A 23,843-nucleotide genomic window follows, 5' to 3' on the forward strand; every position below is an offset into this window, starting at 1 on the left:
GTGAATTTATGATACTTAAAAGATTTGTGGTGAGGTACCCCTTTAAGAGCTGAAGGCGCTGTCCGTGGTGCTGATCTGACTTGACATTATACAGCGGACACAAACAAACTCCTATGAAATGATTTGATGTTCTTGCTGGTATTTCTGCCAAAGGAGTAACCAGGTACAACCTAACACCAGGCTAACATGACATATCACCATAATCCACCTGTGTGCACCCAACAGAAGCGCTGTGCTCTCTACAGACTGCTTAGTTTTGAGAATCGCTGCTGGAGAGACAACACCAGTGAACTTCCCCTGAGTTTAAAATAGCAGTGTGTCAAGTTTATGCAGTCAGTTTTCAAATGTCTGTCTAGCTTATTATCTTATGCCCTTGGGTCCTCCTTGTCTGTGGTTACACTCACAGCTAAGACTGAAGTGAATTCCAAACTTTTGACGGCTTTTTAACTCACAGATGTCCTTCGTAAAACCGAACACTTTCCCAGTGACAAGTGGAAAAAGGGACAGTTTACCATCTTAACATGTTCTCCTCAGTGGTTCATTTTCAATCTACTGTTGCATTATATTTTAACTGCAAAGCTCTGAAGTTACTGTTGAGAACAGCAACAAGCTTTCATGAACTGGTTGGAGCTATTTAATCTCTAGTGGGGCCGAAAAAAACTCCCTTTTTTGCTTAAATGTCAGATCATAACTGAAAACCAATGGACCTACCTTTTTTGCAGCATAAGTTTAACCTCTGCAGCCTCAAACTTTATTGAGGAACATTATTTAAACGTACTTTCTCTTTTCAAATTAGAATTCATAGTCCATATATCATGCTTGTACAACGTTTCAGAATTCATAATCCATACATCGTGGTTTTCAGCTTGATGTATGTCTTATATCTCCATGCTATTTCCATAAGCTTCCAATACATTTGCATTCTGTGGCTGCTGGGAAACCTCATTATGCTCTGACAGTGCCTTCCACATCTTAATGAGTTGGGCTAACATCCATTTGCATCCATATCTGGGAAGACCTTCCTACGATCCATTTACCTAAACTCTAATTACTCTGTCCCATTTCTAAGTGATATTTCTAGCTTAAACTCCTCAACTGTTTGCCCCCAAATATTCTTGCTCTCTACAGATCCACTAAAATAAAAGTCTTGATGGTAGCACTTCCCTCCTCAAATTTTCCAGTAAAATCCCAATTGTTGACTGGATTCGTATATCCTAGGAAGCCTGTTTTTTTTTTTACATGATCTCCAAACCCTTCCAATTACATGCTAACTGTTTCATCAGTGATAGCATTTATATTTTCCCCTTTAGCAGTCTGACCTCCCCCAGGTCCTCTTACTGGTCCTCAGCTGAAGCCCAGTCCTGCCATGACTACATAATACCTGGATACTAGTGGGTACCCTGGCTTGTTTCTAACTTTTCAAACAAACTTGAAACGCATCAACTGGCCTCTGAAGATAAGAATCCATACATACAGTATATGCAGAGTATCTACAGGATTTCAAAATGTTATACTATGCTCCCCAGAATTTAAATCAACACGATTAAAAAACATACTAAACATATGCAGGAGTATTCAGTCGTTCTCTAAGGCTGGAAATTAAATTCATTTAATGAGTTTAAATTAATTTCTCCTGAGACCTGTAAAGGACCTGTGTGATATTCTCTGGACCTGCCGATAACAACTTGCTCCTGGAACACCTCTCTGAGTGAATAATACATGGCTGATAACCAGAAAGGCACCAAGGGACCTGATGCTACTGTTAGTGTGTGTGTATGTGCGTGTGTGTTTGTGTAGGTGTTATACTGAGGTCCCCCAACATGACAGCATCCCATTAGATGAGCCAATCAGCAGTTATAACCTGGTTTCCTAGGTTACAGCCTTCTCAGTCACTCCCAGCAGACATATATATCCAGGATGGTGCTTGTTGGGAAACCTCACTCTGTGTATGTCTGTGTGTGTTTTTATATTATACAAATAGCGAATTTCCAAACTGCAGTATATAACTAAAAATAAAATCTTGTTTACTACGATACGTTATCACTGCCTTACATTTAAAATGCATTTATGTTCGCTTTATTATTTCTTCTCATGCCCACAAAGTTTGTTTTGTCAACATCTATTAAAAATAAACACATTTTATTAACTTTTGGGCTTTTCTGCACAGCTGGGAGCTGTAACTTTGTGTGGCACCGACACACTGGTTGCTGTGTCTACAGTACACTGCCAGAAATTAAAACAGGTAAGGCCACAACATCATCATTAAAACATGTCTTACAGGAATACTCCACCCACAAACTGATCATCTCTATATCAATAACGCACTCCTCGTTACACTGAATTTGTAAAGAAAACTTTTTTTGTCTTGCATTCCTTGACAATGAATCAAAGTAAAGAACTGATTGCACTGTACGTGTTGTATGAGAGTTTGTAACCTTTATTTTGGTATAGTTTTACTGATGGTAGAAGTGGCCCCCATTTACTTCAATTAATCAAGAACCTTTGCTGCTTTTGGATTCTATTTTCATCGTAGAGCACGCAAGAAAAACAAAATTTTTATCTCAAATTCAAGGTAACACGGACTGAGCAACTGATACACGAATGGTCATTTTGTGGTAGTCTTCCTTTAACACCAGACTGTTTTGCTGCCACCTCTGTTTAAAGGGGCCTGTTTCAGCTCCAACAACACCCAGCTATATTGATGAGTATGGTCAGAGGTGTACCCCTTGCACCTTTAACCACACCTAAGTGATGTCACAGGGTCCTGAAATACACCTGTACATCACTGCAGCAAGGTGAAAAAATAAACCACTAGAGGTCAGTAAATACAAGATTTTCTGGGGGCGGTCATTTACTGTTTGAATTAATACTTCTGTTCTGTTCTGTAGCAATGCCATCCAGATGTTCCAAGCATTAATCTGAACATGAGATCGATGCTAATGTGCTGTGTTCATCTGCAGTACTCACCCTCAGGTCTGTACTGCGCTACTATGGTAACAGTCTGTCCTGCATTCTTCAGAGCTGCTGCTGCCTGCTCATGTGTTGCACTGGACAGATCCACACCGTTCACCTACACACAAACACAAACACACACACAGAACATTAGAGCCCATGCCTTGGATCAATAGTAATAAATGTATAGTGAAATGAGCACGCCATGAAGAACACTGTACATCCTGCTGGGTCAATAACTCACAGGTGACCAGTCGTGTGAACTGTGCACATGTGTTGTATGTGTGTACTTTGTGAGGGCTTGTTTGATGCATAAAATCATTCCATGCCAGAGCTTTCATCATAATACACTCAAAGTCATTCTGCAGGGATTATTGGTGCTTCTACAGTCTGAGGACTAAATCCTGTTTGAATCCTGTCTGAAGAAAATTAAAGCCATATTTCACTTTCATCAAACAAAAAGACAGCTGTAACGCACACACACACACACACGCGCGCACACACCATCAGCTCTCGGTGGCAACCAACTGGTAATTTGCAAAGAAAATGATACCAGTTCCAGGAAATGTCTCTTTAAATTCAGATTGCTGTGCAAAAGAATGCAAAGATGGTTCAAATTAATCAGCTTCAGCAAAATATTCACAGTTATGCTGAGCTGTATGACTCCACATCAATAATGTACAGAAGAAAATTCAGAAAGTGGAAGCTCTGATGGAGAATAAAGTGACAGGATGACTCCCTTGATAACAGTAATAATGGTAGGATTTGAGCCATAATAATGGTGACAGTACTCGTGTTGTATATCTGTGTGTACTGTCTGTAACAGGCCTTAGCTCGTACCGACAGGATGCGGTCTCCCTTTCGTAGCTCTCCACAGAGATCAGCCGGACCTCCGGCAAGAATGAAGGAGATGAAGATTCCCTCTCCATCCTCCCCTCCAACAATGTTAAAACCAAGACCTGTTGACCCTCGCTGGAGCACCACCCGCCTGGGTTCTCTGAAAGAAACAAAATGAAACACACACACAGTGTTAGGGTAAAAGATGATGGCATACAACTTTTGAATTCAGTTTTATAGGCATCTTAATATGTGATGACATTTGATCAGTTACGACTTTAAATTGCAACCCTTGATTTTTGCTGTTTAAAGGTAAAGTTTAACTGGTGTTTTGTTGCACCATCTCTTTAACCATGCCCGAATATCCCGTGACAAGGAGAAGAACATATCTATTACAACGTATCTACAAATGAAAACATTAAAATATTCAGATGTATTTGCAGTTACTGTAGTGTTTATACTCTAATAGTTTCTGAATGTATGTATATGTATGTATAATACCTGCCTTGTTTTAATAAAAGGTATATCTAGATGGAGGGAAAATGTTAAATCTGGATGATTCCCCTAAATGACCAGCAGATGTCAGTATTGCACTGTCCCTGTTTTGTTGCACTGCCACTTAGTTACTCTGTCTTAAATGCACAATTCTGACTTAGTTTATAAATGGTTTGATTCTTTGGCAAATCAGCATAACTTGAATATCTTTTGACAGTGGGAGTGAACATGAGCGCATACAGGAAATCCAAGTCAACACAGGTCAAAACAGGCAAATACATACTTAAGACAGAACTGAAAGCAGAGCCATTGTATTCAGAGAAAACCACTGGACCATCATGTCCCTCACTGAATAAAAACCATCATGTTTAATACGGAAGAAAATCCAAGAATCCAACTGTTGAATAACTCTTAGTCAGTTAAGAGGGTATTTATAAATACTCCATACACTGTTCATATGTGAAATCATCAGTATCCAGACGTGACAGATCCACATTAAAAACTGGTTCTTTGTTATAAAAATTGTGTCAGCCCCCTCAGTTAAGTTCATAATGGTGGGCTGGTGACATTAATACCAAAGAAATCCCTGGCCTCGTGCTACCTTACACAGAAATGGTTTCAGTGAGTCCAATGCAGTGTGAATCCCTTGATCTACGACACAAATTATAAATGATACACCTTTCACCTGAAACCTCCTGCTTTGAGAGAAAGCGGATGTTTTGCAATCAGAGTGCGAAAGAGAAAGAGATGAACGAGAGAATACAGGAGCGAAAAGAGAGGAAAAAAGGGGCAGACGTCAAAATGACCATTCTGCCGTTGGTCTGAGGCTTATCAGATTTATTATAATCAAAGCGCACTGATTGGCCCGGAGGGGTATGACGGAATGAGTCATATTCTGGTAACCACGGTGACGCCAGTTGAGTGACGAGGGCTGTGATAGGCTATAATCCGTCCATTAAAATGGATTAAAGACAGTAGAGCAGCTATGAGAGAGTATCTGCATGTGTGTATGTGTGTGTGTGTGTGTGTGTGTGTGTGTACATATGTGACCTGAGTTTACACGGCAGACAAAATGTGCGCTGCCATCTGCCCTTTGCAGCCAAACACACACACACTCAAACACATTCACACGCATGCAGCAGCAGAGCAAGCAGTCAGGGACAGAGGTCATTCAGTGTATTTTGGGCTCTGTAGGGATTCTGTTTACCAATCTGGTGATGTGGACCTCTCTGAGGGCCACTGAAGACCTCAGAGGAGGACATGACACAAGCAACAAAGGACAGGGGAAAGAAGAGGATGAAGACATGTCTAACATTTGACCCCATTAACAGCTCAATTTACATTTATTCTTTAGCTAGTAAAGCTAAAAAGCTGCTGCTAAATTTCATATATGTTGATGAAATGGAATTTTCTTTGGTCAACAAAGTCTGCAACGAGAAGTGACCGACATGCATGGCATTTCTAAACAAATACTTTTTACTGCAACGGCTGCACAGTCATTTCCTCTGGGATATCTAAAATAATTTTATCGATAACATTAACTGATATATGTAGTTTAACCTTACAAATTTGGTTATCTTTGGAAACCCTTGGTGGAATTTGAAAAATAATTTCACAGTGAATGTATATGTGGTTGTGCAGCATGTTTAATTTGGTCTCACTGGTCATTAAGGGAAGGATTTTACAGAATAATGTCTCCGGTCTAAATCAGAGACTGTACAGTCAAGTAAGTGTGCATATTTGTGTGTGAGGTCTCACCTGGGGATGTCATCGTCTCCAGTCATGGCCCTGGGCAGAGGTGAGTATCTGGGTGTGGTCAGAGGGGCGGGGCTTACAGACTGGCTGCCGCTCATGTAGGGGCTTATATGGTTGTCTTGATGTGGGGAGTACGCTAGAGGAAAAAACAAAACCGATTTCCTTAATTTAACATGCTGTCATACATAAAACAGAACTTCACAGATGTCTTTTTAAAGGTTATGTGTACTTTAATGTACTCTCTTTATCATACAAAACACTGTTGTTCGATTAAGCAGTGCATTTCCACTCTGACTTTTATTGTCTAATCAATCACAGCCTGATCGACTTAAGTCAATTAATCCAAACTGTTAATGTACTGTTTATAATTAGATGTACTGCAGATATGTTGAGAGCTGGTGGTGTGATATATGTTGTTTGGTAATGTGTTAGATTCAAAGCGGTGATAAATGACATGTTGTTTGATAATATGCTGATTTGGAGAGGTGACAAGTGGCTGTAATCCAGTGGGCCAAATTTACCCAGTCTGATTATCAGACTGTTATATAACACATTTAAAGCCGTCTGGTTGATGTCAGCAGTATATCTTTTAAACCAAAACATATAATGTTCCAAACCAACTTCAATTGGTTTGAAAACACTGGAGGCATTTGGGGTTATCATAATGGACACAGTGTGAGCACATTATGATCAGCGTCACCCAGTAGATTATTTATTTACTTGTTATTTTTTTCACATGTTTAAAGGAGACCTATTACGCTAATTTTCAGGCTCATACATGTATTTTGGGTTTCTACTAGAACACGTTTACACACTTTAATGTTCGAAACACTTTAATTTCCTCATACTGTCAGTGTTGGAACACCTGTAGTCACCCTCTGTCTGAGACGCTCATACAGAGTGCCTGTCTCTTTAAGCCCCCCTTTGAGCCCAGTCTGCTTTGACTAGTTAGCATTTCTAGGTCCTCCACATCTTGGCATCTCTCCGACATCTGTAACGTAGTACAGCAGCACTTCATACTGTTAAAAATCACCAATAAAAGCTACTAAATATAACCAGACATGTTCCAGCAAGAATATGATCCAGCACTGGGGAGGAACAAACAACATCTGCAACCATGTTTACATTTTACTCTTTACTTTGGCCACATTAACCTCTCTAACTCCGCCAGGACGCCCATGTCCTCGCTCCCATCCTCCTCTGTTAAATGGTATCTCCCAGGCGCACTACGTCATCAAACCATGTGATGATTGGTATTGCCGGATTCAGGAAGCTCTTGACTTTTCAAAAATAACATTGTTTTTCTTTTATTTATTATGTTTTCGCACCAGAGCAGCCTACACACACATAGTCCAAAATTGTGATGAGTGGTGACAAGTCATGTCATGCCGTTTTTCGACAGGAAAAGTTAGAGGATTACTCACAATCTTATGACTTCAGAGGCCCATTACTCTGTCTCTGTATCACCTAGAGTGTTTCTGACACTTTCACAAGAAACTTCAGAGAGTTTTCTTTCTGGCAAGACCTCATGCATGCATGTAGTCAGAGCGGTTCAGAAGCTACAGTCATTTTAAATTGGGTATGTCATTTTAGGCGTTATTGCTGCAAAATGGGGGTGGAGTGCAAGATTAATATGAACATGTGACGTTGTAATATCATATATATAACAGAAAACAAGGAACAGTGTAATAGATCCCCTTTAAGGTATCATTATAAACTCTTCTCCTGGGGTCACAACATTTCGATTCAAACTCTTTCAGGTAACGTGAGGGCTGTCATGTTTATAGGGTTTTTAGGGCTCTATACTATGAGAACATAGACAACAGTCCCCTGTGGTATTCAGCTCTAATGTGGAAATGTATGGCATTAAAATCTGTTAGCTAGTACACTGAGAGAAATGAATGCATTTATGATAAGGACTGCACAGGAGTGATGCCCCAGAAATTTTTCATAAGGATGACCAGATAGAGCCATTGAAAATCTTGGGGTGGCACACCAAAATCAAAAGCCCTAATTGAATTTCAGGACTCTCACTGCAATGCTTATGCCGTCAAACAATAATATTCTGACACAGTTTGAGTTGAGCTTTGTGATGTTTACACCCGATTCAACCATGACTGGGTTGCTCCTCAGCCATGAGGCCTCCACACTGACAACAATGCAGTAAGCTGAAAGCAAAGCTAATTATGAAAAACACTCCGTTCTCCTTTACTTGTACCTCTTTCCCATTCTTAGTCTTGCTACTTTCTCTCACACATCTATGACATATAGTGTCATAAGTCACATAAATATGTATTTGTTAATATACACTAGCTCCTGAATATGTTGCCTTGATTGGTTGCTTGTAATGATGGTGTTCAGGGAATTCGAGCTTACTGTGCTGTTGCATTTCTAGTAAGAGTCTCTGCAAAAAGCCTAACAGCAGATGGGTGCTTTCTTATAAACCCACCCAAAAGCAAAAATCTCCACCAACAGCTTTGTTCCTTGCTGTTCTTTATAGTTCAACACCATCTGGCCTTAAAATGCTTCAGCCTCTTGGCTGCAATGATGTTTGCTACATTCACCAGAGCGCTGTCTCACTGCAAGTTGAGTCTGATGTTGTGAGTAAAAGTCTACACAGCCTGAAAGATGCTGGATCCCTCAAAACCCTCAAAACCATGTTATGAAAGAAACCACTGTTGCATTATCGGTACATCTTGTACTGATAGGTGTGTGTGCACTCACAATTAGTGACGTCGGGGGGAGGGAAGTTGTCATTGATAAAAAGGGAGGTGTGTTTGGCCACGCGGAGGTAAACGACGTCAGGAGTGGACTTCAGGGCAGCCACTGCCTCCTCATGAGTCACCTCCTCCAAACAGGAGGCATTTACCTGGAGACATATGAAGGCACATAATGCAAATTATTACCATATACAAGCATGCATTAACACACAGACAGCATGTAGACAACTTTAGATCTATACTAGACTGCAGCAAAACCATAGTGTGGAAGCTATCATACAGTTTCCATGGACCGGATACGTATCTTAAAATACACGGCTGGATGTTAACTTAATAGAGAGGAAGCAGCTTTAATTATGTTGCATTTATTTTTATGCTGAGCGGGTCTGCTGCCGTGTTAAATCAACCTTAAGAGGCTTGGAAGTAGAGCAGAAGAGTAACAATCTGATGAAATCACACTTGTGTTCACTGTCCTTCTCTAATACATCTAATATAGTCTCAGATTACACATAACATACCCAGCAGGTAATATGTAACAATCTAATAAAGAAGGGTAATGGAGATGAAGAGCCTTATTTTTGCTTAAATCATTTCCTATATCAATGGCATGTAAATTCAATTAAAACAGTGCATAGCATGCAGTATTTGGTATTTAATTACATGTGTGGAACTAATTAACTTGAAATAATATTCTAATCTGAAAGTTGCTGCAAATGTCTTCTATATTGTGCTTCATTTAAATAACTTTTAAAGAGACAGTTCACCCCCAAACTAAGAATATATTTTTCTCTTAGCTGTAGTGCTTTTAATCAGTCTAGATTGTTTTGGTGTGAGTTACCGAGTGTTGCAATTTGATAAAAAGCACTACAGGGAAGAGGAAAAATATGTATTCTTGACATCTAGGTGAACTGTGCCTTTAAATTAGAAATCAAATCGTGTCAATGAGTGAACTAATAAAACCTTGCTTTGATACTGACTGCAATATACAGTTTGAACCAGACTCTACATTTGCATGAAAATAAGTGCAGAAAACACACACGGTTACTTACAGCCACAAGTTTGTCCCCTATCTGTAGCCGTCCGTCTTTGTGTGCAGCCCCTCCCTCGATGATCTTAGTCACGTAGATACTGTTGTCGCCTGGGACATGTTGGTTTCCGACTCCACCTGCTATACTGAATCCTAAACCTGAGAGAAAGCATAAACAGGTCATATTGTTAGAAGTGATTTCTGGGTTTCCTGAGATAATTTGTTGCAGTGCTGCATTTTCTCACCCTTGGGCTGTATATGGTAGTTATAGTAAACCAAAGCAAAAATCAAATTAGGCAAGTCATACCCTGTCATATATTTCATATTTTGTAGCTTTAATTGCTCTATTGTTCTTTTCCTTCCCCTGCTCAATCTTGTTACTGTATCTTGGCTGCTGAAACGTTCTGACATCTCAGCAGGAATCAGAAAATGGTGCCTCATTATTGTTTCTCACTTATGTGCACCGGTTGATGTCTTTATAGCACTGTTTCTTCATCGTGCAGTCATAAATTAGTTGGCAAGGAGAAGCATGTCAAATTCCTCAAACATCATCACATTTCAAATCCACCGAGCTGGGGTAAAGTCAAAACAACAGCAACATGTCTGTGTTTTTCTACTTTCAGACTCCACTGCATTTTATACGTTGTATTTTCTCACCTTTGGGCCCTTTGACCAGCTTGATATCCATGATTCTCTCGGTGAGGCTCCTCCTGCGTCGTATACATAGTCGCACCAAACCTCCTGCCTCCTTTAGCGCCTCCACAGCCCCGCTGTGGGTCACGTCCCTGACGTCTGTCTCATTTACACGGACTATACAGTCATTCACCCTGCAAAGTCACATGCAGTAAAGATGTCATTTGACTTGAAGTAAGGAGTTCGTAGTGAAGACAAACAATACACATCACATGAATCTGGTGCCTGTGCATGAGGAGCTCATAGCCACTGATAGAAGGGCTCAGGGGCACCTCAGTAAAACTATATTTAATTTTCCTTTTAAATATTTTGAAATGTGAAGATACTCTCCATGGAGTACACTTTCAAAATGTCGACTTATTTTGTTGGGTTGCATGTGTATGTTTGTCTGCACTGCCCTGTAACTTTAATAATGTAGTGTATTCATGTTACTTGGTTGATCATAGTGTACAACATTTTTGATATATTTTGAATACATCAAAAAGTGTGCAGCTTTAAAAATGACTTGATGAATACCGATCCAATTTGCACTGACAGATTTTGCTAATATATATGATCAAATGTTGTGTGTGTTGTGTAATGTGACAAAAATAAGCTATAATCAGTAAAGCTGCGTCTGTATTGTGAAGACAAAATCTGTTCACAGTGCAACTGTGAGGATTTGTCTGCCATCTGGCGACAAAAAGCTGGTCCCAACGAGGTTAAACATTTTATTTAGGATTGAAGTCTTAAGATTTTGGTTCAGACTAGAATTACAATTAGGTTAGGCTGTGTGCATGTGTGTACCTGAGTCGTCCATTCTGGGCTGCGGCCCCTCCAGGTATAATCTTGGTGATGAAGATAGAAGGGTCTTCTCCAATGTGAGGGTTATCAGTCCCTCCTGCGATACTGAACCCCAGACCTGAGTTACCCTATTCATGCACACAAACACAAACATAAAAACCATTTGAACAAACATTGGTTTTAAAAGTTTATTTCTGATGTTCGGCGCTTTGATTATCTATGATAAATGACAGATAATATTGTTAGACTGATGTCTCTGACCTGCCATGAAATCATTATCTGTCCATCCAGACCTGATAGATTTAAAAAATATATATAATAGTGCTTTTTAAAGATGCCTTTATGTAATAAATAATTACAATGGAAATGTCATGCAGACACATTAGATTATATAAGAAGTAGATAACCACACTGGAATATTTCTTCCAGTTGCAAAATCACCAAGAAGCATCTCTTTAATAATATCTTATCTAAATGTCTTTCATTGCAAAACTACATCTGTTATCTCCCCATTTCCACTTCCTACCACACTGTTTCATCACCTGAACAAATAATATGTAATACAGCTGTCGCTTATTACCAATTTACATATAATAGATCTCTTCTGTCATTTGAAGACATTACCTGATGACAGCCTTTACTCTGTGTATGTTTCAGTCACTCTCTCATGCTTTGTCACTGGGTTTAAAGCCAGAGTAATGTCTGTGCCTGTGTTTGCGTGTATGTCCATAGTGTCTTTAAAGCAGATCCAGTCAAGCAGACAGAACCAGGTCACAGGAGAATAGAGAGGGAGACGGATAGAGAGCCTCAGGGTGAGAGAAAAGGGAAATATAATGAGAGAGGGAAAATGAGGATCAGGAAAAGAAAGTAGGGATGGATGGACAAGGAATTGAGAGGATGAGGAAATAGGGTCAGCAGAGCCACAGCACTGGTGGGACTACAGGAAAAGAGCATTTTTAATGTTGTAGTTCATCATGTGGAGCCAATTTCACATCCTTGGTATGCTACTGGAAAAGGACAATATCATAAACATATCATATGATTTTTTTATGTAAAAAGAGTAAAAAGTATATCATTTCCCTCTAAAATGTAGCTGGGTTAAAGTTTAAGAATGGAAAAATAAAAATAACTTTTTTGTTATGTTTACTAGAACTATCATTATATCCACGAGCAGTAACAAATGAGACAGATAATCTGTGGACAAAAAATACATGTCCCTCCACCTCCTTCTATTGCCACTAATGGCATTCTACAGCGGCCAGACAAAAACAACCAATCAGAGCCGAGAAGTCTCTAATGCACCTGTTATCATGTCAATCACTGCTGTCAAACTGTCAAACTAGGCAGTGCAGATTAAAGACTATGTTAAAATGTTTTCAGAAACATGTTTTAGTGTACTGTTTAGCTGTAAAATACAAAAGTTCCTCTGGCTGGGGGATGGTACTTTGTTTTGGCTTGACTGTTTTTAGCATGGCCACCCAGTCACAAACTTCACATTACAGCTAAACACTACACTAAAATATGTTCCTGAAAAAATCTGAGGTAATACAGTAACAGAATCTGGATTCATATTCATCAGCGCTGTCTAGTTTGACAGTTTGACTGCAGTTCATGAGAAGTAACTGACATGATTCAGAGCTGCGTTAGAGATTCCTTTGCTCTGATTGGTTGTTTTTGTTCAGATACGGTAAGGCTAATAGAAATGCTATGAGGAGGCAAAGGAACATGATTTTTTTTTTTTACACAGACTTTCTGTCTAATGTACTGCTGTGTGAATATAGTGACAGTTATAGGAAATATAACAAAATGTTATTTTTCATAAAAGTTACCAATTCCAGGTTTAAGTAAAAAAAAAAAAACTTTTAAGGAAAAATGTTTTAAAGAAACTATGTTTCCCTTAAAACACCCCATTGTTATTTAACTTACTTCAATGTAATACTGCTCATGATTGTGTATCCTTAATTTACTTTTAAGATGTTTGGCAGCCTAAAATGGTGGTGAAATACAGCACTTTGGTCAACTTTAAATGAGCTTTATAAATAAACTACACATTTTTTTAAGTATGCTACACAACAACACACAACAACTGTTAATTACAACTTTTAAGATGATTTTTTGAAACTCTTTTTCAAATATTGTTTTATGATAATTGATAGAGAACATTTACAAAGTAATATCATGCTTTGCAAGATATTGCATTGCTGATATATATTGGTTAACTTGATACATTTAACATTGGTCATAGCTGCCAAAATGATCTTGAGCTCTTGCTTTCGTTGGTCTTATGATACTTTAATTGTATGTTCTCTCAAGTAACATGTTTTTGTTGACATAGTCAGACCTCAGTCAAATCTATACAAAGGCCTGTTTCAAAATGCTACATGCTAATAGCTTTCTCAACTTGTTACGGTTGCTAAGAAGAAATACTTTTAGTCTTTTCACACCTCCTCAGCCTTTGATTGCATGATTTTGTCTCAGTTCTGTTTCTCCTCGTTTAAACGGACATGTTCTCATAATAATCACTGATGACATCAGTGGTGGTTTGATGTGACTGATTAGATTTACAATGTGTAAGACAAGCATGCATGTTGGAGGTGAGCTTTTACCCGCTCCAGCGTGATTTCCTCATACTCATAGTCCGCTTCTGTTCCATTGACCTGTCAGAGAGGAAGGGGAAGAAAAGAGAAGTGTGTCAATTAAGAGTAAATACTGAGAGCTGTTTTCCTGTAATGAACACTAAAATGCTCATTAGATTTTACAGTGAAGCTTTTAACATTCATAATTTATGTGCAGTATTTTTCTCTGTGTCGGTTGCTATTGGGTGGTACATCATGCTGTCATGTTGCATTCAAGCTTCATGTTTATCACAGCTTCATTGCATTTCTCACTGTTTCTGCTCTACATGCATGCATATTGAATGTTCTGTGCCATCTCTGAGGACATGTTGGCTTTCAGGAGATGAAGATTCTTCCTTTCCAATTTTGAAACAAATGAGCTGATTATTATCAAGTAATGGAATATGCAACAAATTTCAGAATTGCAGAAAAGCAAAATCAGACATTTGATCATTTGTGAATGACGCATGAATCTGAGAGATTAAACTGGTAATGCGCACTTAATGATGATGTACCTCTGATGTCATGTTTAAGAACATCCCCACTGAATTACCCATGAGCCAATCACACTGCTCAGCCAGGGCTGCCTGCACTATAAAACATATTAACATCTAGATTTCCTGACTGATGAACAGCACACGGAACTAAATCTGATTTCTGAGCGGACTATTATACATTTTATGTTCCACTCAATTTATACTGGGAGATGAGAGTCTTGTTCCTGCTATAGCTGCTGCAGGCAGGCAGGCAGGCACACGCACACACATGTACACAGTGGTCGAGTGGCATCCCAGTGGCCCATGTAATCCCCTTGGCTGTAATCTGTGTCTCTGTGCAGTCAGATTAGTTTAGATTTTGAATTTCTGTCGTTTCAAACAGAGGGTAAAATCTCTCACTTTCCACACACTGAGTATATATCCAGACTGGATGAGCACCTGATTAAAGGCCACAGGAATCTACGTACATAAAACTTTGGATTATTAAGGAAAATTTGAGGACAATAACAAATTACTGCCATTCTTAAAGCTGGATGTTCCAATCCTAGTAAAAAACAAAAAACACACGCACGCACACACACACACACACACACACACACACACACACACACACACACACACACACACACACACATCCTGCTGATATATCCTGCTAAGCAGAGTTAATAATTTACTTACTTTGTAGTTATTTTATCATTTAATAAAGCATGATGTGATCAACAGATTATTACATTTACAGCCTATATGTCCTATAGGAAATGGCCCTGTGTATTTAAATTTATTTTCCTATCTCAAAAAAGGCTCAATATACCACCTTTGCCTCATTTTCACCAACAACAACAAAACATAGCATGTTTCTCATGAGCAACAAAACTAAATTGAGTTTTCTGTATATGTTAAATGCATTAATCACAAATCAACAGTCAAAAATCATATCAGTGACATATTAAGAGAAATCTGCAAGAGATAAATTATTTTCTCTCTCTCTCTCTGTTATATTCCAGGAAGTACGGCAGGGAGTAATTCTACAGTAATTACATAATAAACTTATCTAACAACAACAGACACTGATTCTCTGTGGCAGCTGGCTACCAGTAAAATGACATCTGGATCCATCTAATTCTGGACTGAGCTTTGTGTCTAAATCCAGGATGCAGCTCTCACTATTGTGCATTTTTATAACAGAGTAATATTGAAAATGTTTAAATATTAGAAGCTTTAAACTGTAAAATAACCCTTCATATGACATTTTTTTTGCCTGTCTCTCTTTTTTTTAAAAAGACAAAACTATTTTAAAATTAGTTTGTTTATTTCGTTAAGTTACACAATGCTTGTAGAAACTACTAGCATTTGTACAAGAATAGAAATAAAATTATGCATGTCTTGCATGAGTAGAAAAACAGAGACAACACTGCAGGTTAATAATAGCTTCTGTATCGAGGTGTTGCTTATCATGCTGAGGCTTGATAAGTATTTAGGAGCACATTGTAGCCACCACAATGCCTTGACAGAGCAGCGGAAATCAACTTTACAGCCATTGACTGCTATTTACTGTAAGGTACACCACCTCACAGTACAGAAGTCGCTGCAAAGAAAATCTCTGCTTTATGTTACATAATCTACAAACACCTATACTATGAGCATGAGACCAGCTCTAGACACAGGTCAAAAATCAGAGGTCAATGGTCCCAAACACAACCACTGATAAATAATTTAATCTTAAATCTAATGAACTGCTGTACTGGTAATTTAACCTATTTGCTTTTTCTTAGGAAAATGTTTAAAGAAGACTTAAAGGGTAACTTCGGTATTTTTCAAATTGTTTGCCATGTTTTTGTGTTTAAGTCACCAGTAGTTTTGCAACCAGCCTGGTATTGTCTGAGAGGGCTGAAGCTGGTAGCCAGTAAAACGGGCTGCAAAGTAAGCACTCTGGGCATGTTTGCATTGTCAGTTTATGTCCATTGAAAGTGCCTGTTTTTTTTGTTTTTTTTGCCACTGACAGACTCAGATTATTATTCTGTTATTATTATTATTATTATTATTATTCTGATTATGATGAAATGACTATTTATTTAAATGGAGTCTGGTGGGTTTGGCGATAGCTATTATGGGGCAATTGGTTAAACAAAAAGGAACTTACTTTTTAACAAAAAGGTATATCTCTGTGAGGATCCTTTCCATAAATTGTCAGACACTTAGAATAATAATCTAGAGTCTGTCAGTGACAAAAACAAGCACAAGTGGATGTAAATTGATAGTGCGCACATGCCAAGTGATTACATAGCAGTCTGTTTTGTGGCTGCTGGCTGCAGTGGTCTCACTCAGTACTGGACCAATTTCAAAATTTGTGTTCACATTAGTCACTTAAACACAAAAACATGAAAAAAAGGTCCAGGTTGAAAAATATCAAAGTAACCGTTTATAGACTAAAACTGTATGAAATCCAGGATTGGCTACTCAGACGTTAAAGTATCAGCAGGTTTCAACATACACATTTTGGGTGAAGGTTTGAATTTCACTGACAATATATCTGATCCAGTACTCACATATGGGGGGGTGTCGACGCTGTCGGTGTTGACCACCACTGGAGGGGGGTTGGCCTGCAAGAGAGAACAGCAAAGTAATACTTTTATTTTAACAGATATTATCACAAAAACCAAAGACATACAGTATTTAACCAAGACGACAGTCACTATGAAATTTAAGAAACACACAAACACACTGAGACCCGTGATAAAGACTTACTCGTCTCATGTTTTGGTACAGCATGTTGAGTACATCTGCTATAGATTACCACCACGGAGCGACAGCATACACCGCATGACATACTGCACAGCCCTGATATTGGACAATACTAAAGTACTACACTGCAAACTGCACTGTAAAGTAACAGACTGTTTTATAAAGCTCTGTTACTGCACTGAGTACTATATCCTGTACTTTAATGTTAGATTGTACTCTCACAGGCTGTATGATATCATGCTCTACGACTCTGCATGTCAAACACATTCCTAAATTAAATCAACATCCCAGATCCACCTAATTTTATAAATCCAACATTTGCAATCTCCCTTTCTCTCCCATGTGCTGCCTCCTCTTTACCAAAAGTGTCTCCTCCTTCCTGCTCTGCCTCCCCCTTCTCCCCAGAGTGATTCTTCTCTGAGCTCAATCTCCTCTTTCTCCCCAGCCTCTTTTTAGAGTCCAGGCCCGGACAGATCAGGGTTAAAGCAGCAGCAGCAGATGATTGACATTATCTTTCCTCTTGCCTCCTACGCAAGCACAGAAAATGACAAACCTCACACTACCTAATAAATAGCCACAAGGTGTCTTTTTCTCCTTGTATTTGCAAGGTGAGCACCAGCCTCCATCTTATCATTCCACCCTTTTCTGCCACCTGTCTCCACTTTTTCCCTCGTCTCCTCTCACTTTCTCCCCAGAGAGTGTTTAGTGCTCGCCAGTCCAGCGCCTGCAGCTCTAGTCGTCTCCAGCAAACAAGCAATGAGCGAGCCAGTCCATGTAAGATAATCTGACCAGCCAAAAAAAAGTTCACAAACAAACTGGCTAACCAAACATCAAACAAGCTAGCCAACCAAATGGACAGTGCACCCGGACTTCACTTCACTGCATCAATGTGCAACAGAGCAGCAATAGCATCTATCCCTCTACACTAATCTCCACCTCACTCATCCCCCCCTTTTCCACTCCTTTATCTTCTCTGTCTCTGTCACACACACACACGTGTATTATCTCACTCCATCTCTCTCTCTCTCTCTCCACCACATGTCAAACTGTCTGTCAGTCAAGCTGACAGGATGCTTGATCCCACACGGGAACAGAAAGAGAAAGAGAGAGAAAGAGGGGGGATCAGAGGGATTACACAGTACGTATGGTGGGAGGAGTCAAATCTGCCTGCTAAACAACAGCAATGAGGAACAGAGGGTGTAGACAGATGTACACAAACCCCCCAAACCACACACATGCAAAAACAAAAAAAGAAGAAAAATGAATGGTGGAAGAACAGAAGTGAAAGGAGAGTGAAAGAGGGAGGAGAAGGGAGTGGTGGAGGGGTGGTACAGTAGAGTTCATGGCTAGTGAGGCAGACAGGGAGGGTTGTGCTGACAGTTGCAGCTGTTAGGATCTGTGCATGTGTGTGTTGACGTGAATGGGAGAAAGACAAAGCTTGTGGTGAAAGAAGTATTCACATTTTTTACTCTTTCCTCAAGTCTTTCATTTAAATGTTGCTTTAATAAAAGTATAGAAGTGTGTTTTACTTCAGCAAGATGTAGTTAAACTTATAAAAAGTAAAAGCAGCAGAATGGTCATGTCAGTGTTACGTTATTACATATTATTGGATCATTTTTTTTATTGATACATAAACTCTAAGAAGCACAGTCCAGGTACTGACCAGTTTAATGTATCATACTTTATAAAGTTATTAAATAATTTATGCATAAAATCTAGATCTAGAATCTGAAAAGTCACAGCCATCAAATACATTTGTAGTGTAGTGGAGAAGAAAATGGAAAAACTGAAGAACCTAAAAACTGCAATCTAGTACAGTACTTGAGTAAATGTACCACTTACTACAGAGTGATACTGCAGATAACTGTGGCACTTGCTTCCATAATTGTAGGAAATATCAAAGATGAAATAAAAACAAGTCATCCAAAAATCGATTTGAAAGCCATGTCACATCAGGATAAAAGTTGTACCGATACGGATACCAATAGCGGAAATTCCTCCGATACTGCCTAAAATGCAGTATCGGGTATCAGCGAGTACAGCCTATGACCAATCCAATACCACGTAATGCCTCACGTCATTACGCATACGCACGCTACAGGCAAACGAAACGGAAACGGAGCGGAGTTTAAAAAGCATTCTACTGTAGCCTTTAAAATGTCTTTTTTACCAAATTGTGTGGCTGCACTTTAACTAGTGTCTTGATCTGTGTCAACACTGGATAATAATAATAAAAAGTTTTATGGCATTCATTCTACTATTATGTATTCATTTCTTAATATTTTACATAGAGTTTTAGGAGTTGAGACATACAACAATTCATATCCCATCCATTTTTATTTTACGGGCTGGTATCGGATTGGTACTCGGTATCTGCAGATACCTGAGGTTTAGGGATCGGAATCGGTATCGGGAAAGAAAAAGGGGTATCGGTACATCTCTAATCAGGATCTACCAATACCACATGGAGTCCATGATCACAATCTAGTCAAGAGACGATTGAAGATTGATGATGCGTAACATATAATTTCTGTAACACATTTTTTTCTAACTTTTATCTAAATGTTTCTTTTTCTTATGTACTGGATACTTTAACCACTTCAGGCTTCAGAACTTTCTTCAAATGAAACAACCAGAGATGGAAGAAATCACAGCTCACAACTAATGCTCACAGTAAGGCCATTACCTGCAGTGTGACAAGTAGACACCAATTCATTTGCAAGTATTTTGATGAGCTATATCAAATCATATTGACAAAAATAATCAGTCATTCTGTTGCTAGATATTTGGCCAATCTTAAGGTAAGGTAAACAAGAGTGACTGTACCAAACACCATGCACTCATCATTCTGTAAAGCCTCTAAAACTTTTTCCCCAGTTGTAGAAAAACTAAAGGTATCCTATAAAAAATGACAATGTTTCATCTGACTGCAGAGTCATCTCAGCTGATGTTACAAGATGCCTTCATACTAACTGAACCCAAAGAATGACCTGCCTAGAGTTAACTTGTCTGTCACTAACAGTCTGTTGCCTCATCTAAACTTTACCTAACCCGTCCACTGTTGTAACACCAGCATTCTACAAATCAAAAAACAACGTGTGTGTGTGTGTGTGTGTCTTTGTCGGTGTGTGTGTCATTCACGGAGCGACAAATCCAGTCGGTCTGTAAGCTTGTGATTCCACTGACACGCCATGTCAGACTGCACGCTTATGTAACATCAATATGGGTGTGTGAGCGTGTGTGTGGATGTGTTACATGAAAAGGCCAAAAGAACAAATGTGCAAATATAAACAAACAAGCACTCGCACACAAAAAAACACACACACAACATCCATATCCAGACAGTTGCTCTATGCAAGTGATTGTTCGTTGTTACATAACCCCTGTTACACCAGCTGTGTTCTGGCCTGGTTCAGTCCGGCACAGCCCAGCTTAGAAAGAGATCCAGACTATCCCTGGTTTGCCTCATCAGGCAACGAGACAGACACGTGCTTTCAACAGATTTCTTATGCTTTGCAGGATGGTTAAGAATGTTTGAGTAGGTGTGTGTGTGTGTGTGTGTGTGTGTGTGTGTGTGTGTGTGTGTGTGTGTGTGTGTGTGTGTGTGTGTGCTGGGTTCAGCTTCTACAGTCATCATCATAACAGTTCAATTATCAATTAGCAGATGAATCATAACTGGATAAATGGATATCAAGAATCCCAAAATATCTAAATGATGCACAGCAGCAGCTTGTTAAATAATCAATCATTGCAATGTGCCAGTTAATACCATGCACACACTACATTCATGCAAAAGCATGCAGACACACAAGGGATATTCACAAGCCAAAGTGGGAAAAATGATGGGTGTGTGCAACATCTAAAGCTTTAATACAAAGCTTTGTTTCTCTAACATCTGATCTGACTTAGTCAAACTCTCTGCTCCTTTAGATTTCATTTCATTCACACGGAGAAGCCTGTATCAAGAGACAAAGACTGCTGCACACATTCATTCATACAAATACTCCACTTCTAATATTGCTGTCCACTCTGTCTTCCTAATGTGCAATGAAATCCCATTTGACTAATGAGTTAATCAGATGGAGCGCAACTCTAATCAAATCAGAACGGCCACGCTAATCATGCTAATCAGACTATCACTACCTGCTATCTGTGATCACTGTGCCCAGAGCAGACATTCAGCACAATAACTAACCGGCCAACAGCTAATAACAAGCAGCTGACGTGCTGGATTATTAGCTCACTATAGTACAGTTTAAACAATACACACCTCCTGTCCTCTAATTTTGTGGAGTTAATTTGATAAACCTTTCGTTAGCCACAATTTGCTTGGTCTAGTTTTCTACATTTCTCAAAATTACTTTCAGCAACCCTCAGAGAAAACCTGAGTCACAACCTGCATAAATGTAATGCAATTCTGTACACAACTCAGGGTGCAGCTTTATGTTCACAACAAAACTGAAGCAGTCAGTACGTCACTTAAAAGAGCAGTTTGGCAAATAGGTAATGGTAATAAAAAGCAGTAAGAACACTTAGAGTTTGCTTACAGCAGCCAGTATACTATGTAGACATCTCACATGGTGATATTGTGTGTTCGATGGAGACATTTCATTCTTTACTCCTTCATTCTGTGTAATAAATCTTGACAAGTATTGATTCCAGGAGTACTCTGAACAGTAATGGAACGTGGAATCAATCTGGCTACATAACGCGTGTTATGTTTCTCGGTGCAGCTTTATTCTTTCCATTTTCTTTTGGAATTGAAGTTCTCGATAAATGTTATAGTACAAGACAAATTATCAAAAAAAAAAAAAAAAAAAAAACCTTGAAAAATTGCTGCACGTCTAGTTCTCTCCTGCCCTGTCATTTCCTTTTTGTATATCATTGTTTAGTAAGATTTAATAAGGAAAATAAAAACATAGGTGTAAAATCTCCTTTAGTATTAGAGGTGGATAGTATATAATTCGTCAAATGCACACATGCTTTCCTCTGCTAGAATTCAATTTCAATCCATCTACTGTCCATCCACCTAACCTACCTGCACATGGGCCTGTATTTTTGGAAAGTGGTGTATGAGCGGCACATGTGGGGGCGTTTCCATTGTGTGTGCGGTCCAGATATAAGTGTCATTGGGCCATGGCTTACACCCAGGCCTACCCTTGGCTTTGCTCTTTGTGGGACTCTTCTTCACACTGTCCCTCAGGTTGGGAAACTTTCCTTTGGAGCCCCTGGTGGCCAGGTTGGTTGGCAGTGTGCTCCACCCATATCCACCAAGCCCTGAGCACAGGGGGAGCTGTGGCGAGTGAAAAGGGTGGATGGATAGCGACTGGGAGGCATGAGGAAGAGGAGGAGGGCAGTGGTGGTGGTGATGTTGGTAATGTTGAAACAATGAGTGGTGACTGGGTGAATGGAGATGCATCTGCTGCTGCGGCTGTTGGTGGTGATGATGGTAGATTTGGTGCGTCGATTGTGAAGAAAGCAGGTGACTTGGTGAGACCGGCGAATGGTGGTGTTGCTGGTTTTGAGAATGATACTGCAGCTGATGATGACTTGGCGATAAGTGAAGCTGGTGTTGGCTTGGCGAGGGCAGCAAGCGATTTGGAGATTGTGGAGCCAGCGGGCAAGTTGGCGATGGTGGAGCTAGCTGATGACTTGGAGATGATGGTGCTATGTGGTAGTAGCTGGGAGAGGGGGATGGAAGCAGAAGTTTGGGGGAATGGCAGCCATGTTTTGGTGAATGTTGATTTGGTGAGTGCAGCGGTAAAGGCTGCAGCTGGTGATTCGGTGTCTGTACTTGCAGTAAATTCTGGTTATGCTTCGAGTGAGAGTGGCTCTTCCCTGACTTGGACTTCCCTTTGCCAGATTTGCCCTTAGTGGAGCCACTGCTGGGCTTCTTGGGGCTACAACAGAACTCATGGCTGTGGAAATAAGTGGTCATAGCTACAGAGATTTATTTTAAAAAGCCACAATCTCCTTTATCTTTTCATGTCACTCTCACCACATCGTCTTCTTTACAGAGATGACAAAAGGGAGTAGCTTCTCAGAATCACTTGTGTCCGAATAATGTAGGTCATGCTTGTCCAGAACAACCAATCCTCCCTTGTGTCCAGGATAAAGTTGGTATTCCTGCCGCTCCTTTCACTTTGCTGTAAATCAGTGTGTCTAATATCACTGGAATTTCAGAAAATTAAAATATAATCCCTCCTTTGTTTTCATTTCTTCACTTTTACAGATTAAAGCATCAGCTAGTTCTAAAAGGCAAAGCATCCTCCTTTAGTGCAATATTTATCACTCCTCTTCATAGCACATTGACCCTCTCACCATCTCTCAGGGTTGCAGGGTCACTAGTAAGACAAAAGGTGTGGTCCCAGGAAGAGGCAGCAGGAGCACTTGGACAAGTTGAGCCTCCTTTCTGTACCTCCTTTCTCTCTTACATGCACTCCAGTGGAAGATGTGTCTTTCTTATTCCGTGATTACGCTCCACTTCGATGGCCAGTCACTCAAGAGTAACTCATATCATCCACCTATGTTGGTACGCACTCCGGCTTACTTTTAGTCACTCTGTAGACAATGCAGTTTGATTCATCCAAAAGAAAAAGTAGAGACAGTAAAACAGGAGTTCACTCAGATTGTTTTTCTTTTTGTTTTCAGACGTGTGTTCATTATTTCCATCCAGAAGGAATAAAGGTTAGAAAGAGTTCAATATTCTTTGTCGTCCTTCTTTCGT

The 23,843-nt window shown here is 39.5% G+C and overlaps 1 protein-coding gene across 4 annotated transcripts in view; it reads right to left on the reverse strand.

Annotated features, from left to right (window-relative positions):
• LOC125895515 (discs large homolog 1-like protein) overlaps positions 1-23,843 on the reverse strand; it is a 134,824-nt gene that overhangs the window by 38,592 nt on the left and 72,389 nt on the right. For all 4 annotated transcript variants that reach the window (XM_049587411.1, XM_049587412.1, XM_049587414.1 and 1 more), the window contains 9 exons: positions 16,921-16,974; positions 13,869-13,919; positions 11,266-11,390; positions 10,444-10,613; positions 9,809-9,945; positions 8,764-8,908; positions 6,043-6,175; positions 3,793-3,949; positions 2,968-3,070 (listed from right to left, as the gene is read on the reverse strand). In XM_049587411.1, the coding sequence (XP_049443368.1) occupies positions 2,968-3,070; positions 3,793-3,949; positions 6,043-6,175; positions 8,764-8,908; positions 9,809-9,945; positions 10,444-10,613; positions 11,266-11,390; positions 13,869-13,919; positions 16,921-16,974 (1,075 nt within the window). The remainder of the gene's footprint in view (positions 1-2,967; positions 3,071-3,792; positions 3,950-6,042; positions 6,176-8,763; positions 8,909-9,808; positions 9,946-10,443; positions 10,614-11,265; positions 11,391-13,868; positions 13,920-16,920; positions 16,975-23,843) is intronic.

This window comes from Epinephelus fuscoguttatus, linkage group LG10 (assembly GCF_011397635.1).
Source record: "Epinephelus fuscoguttatus linkage group LG10, E.fuscoguttatus.final_Chr_v1".
In the NCBI taxonomy this organism is placed as follows: Eukaryota; Metazoa; Chordata; class Actinopteri; order Perciformes; family Serranidae; genus Epinephelus; species Epinephelus fuscoguttatus.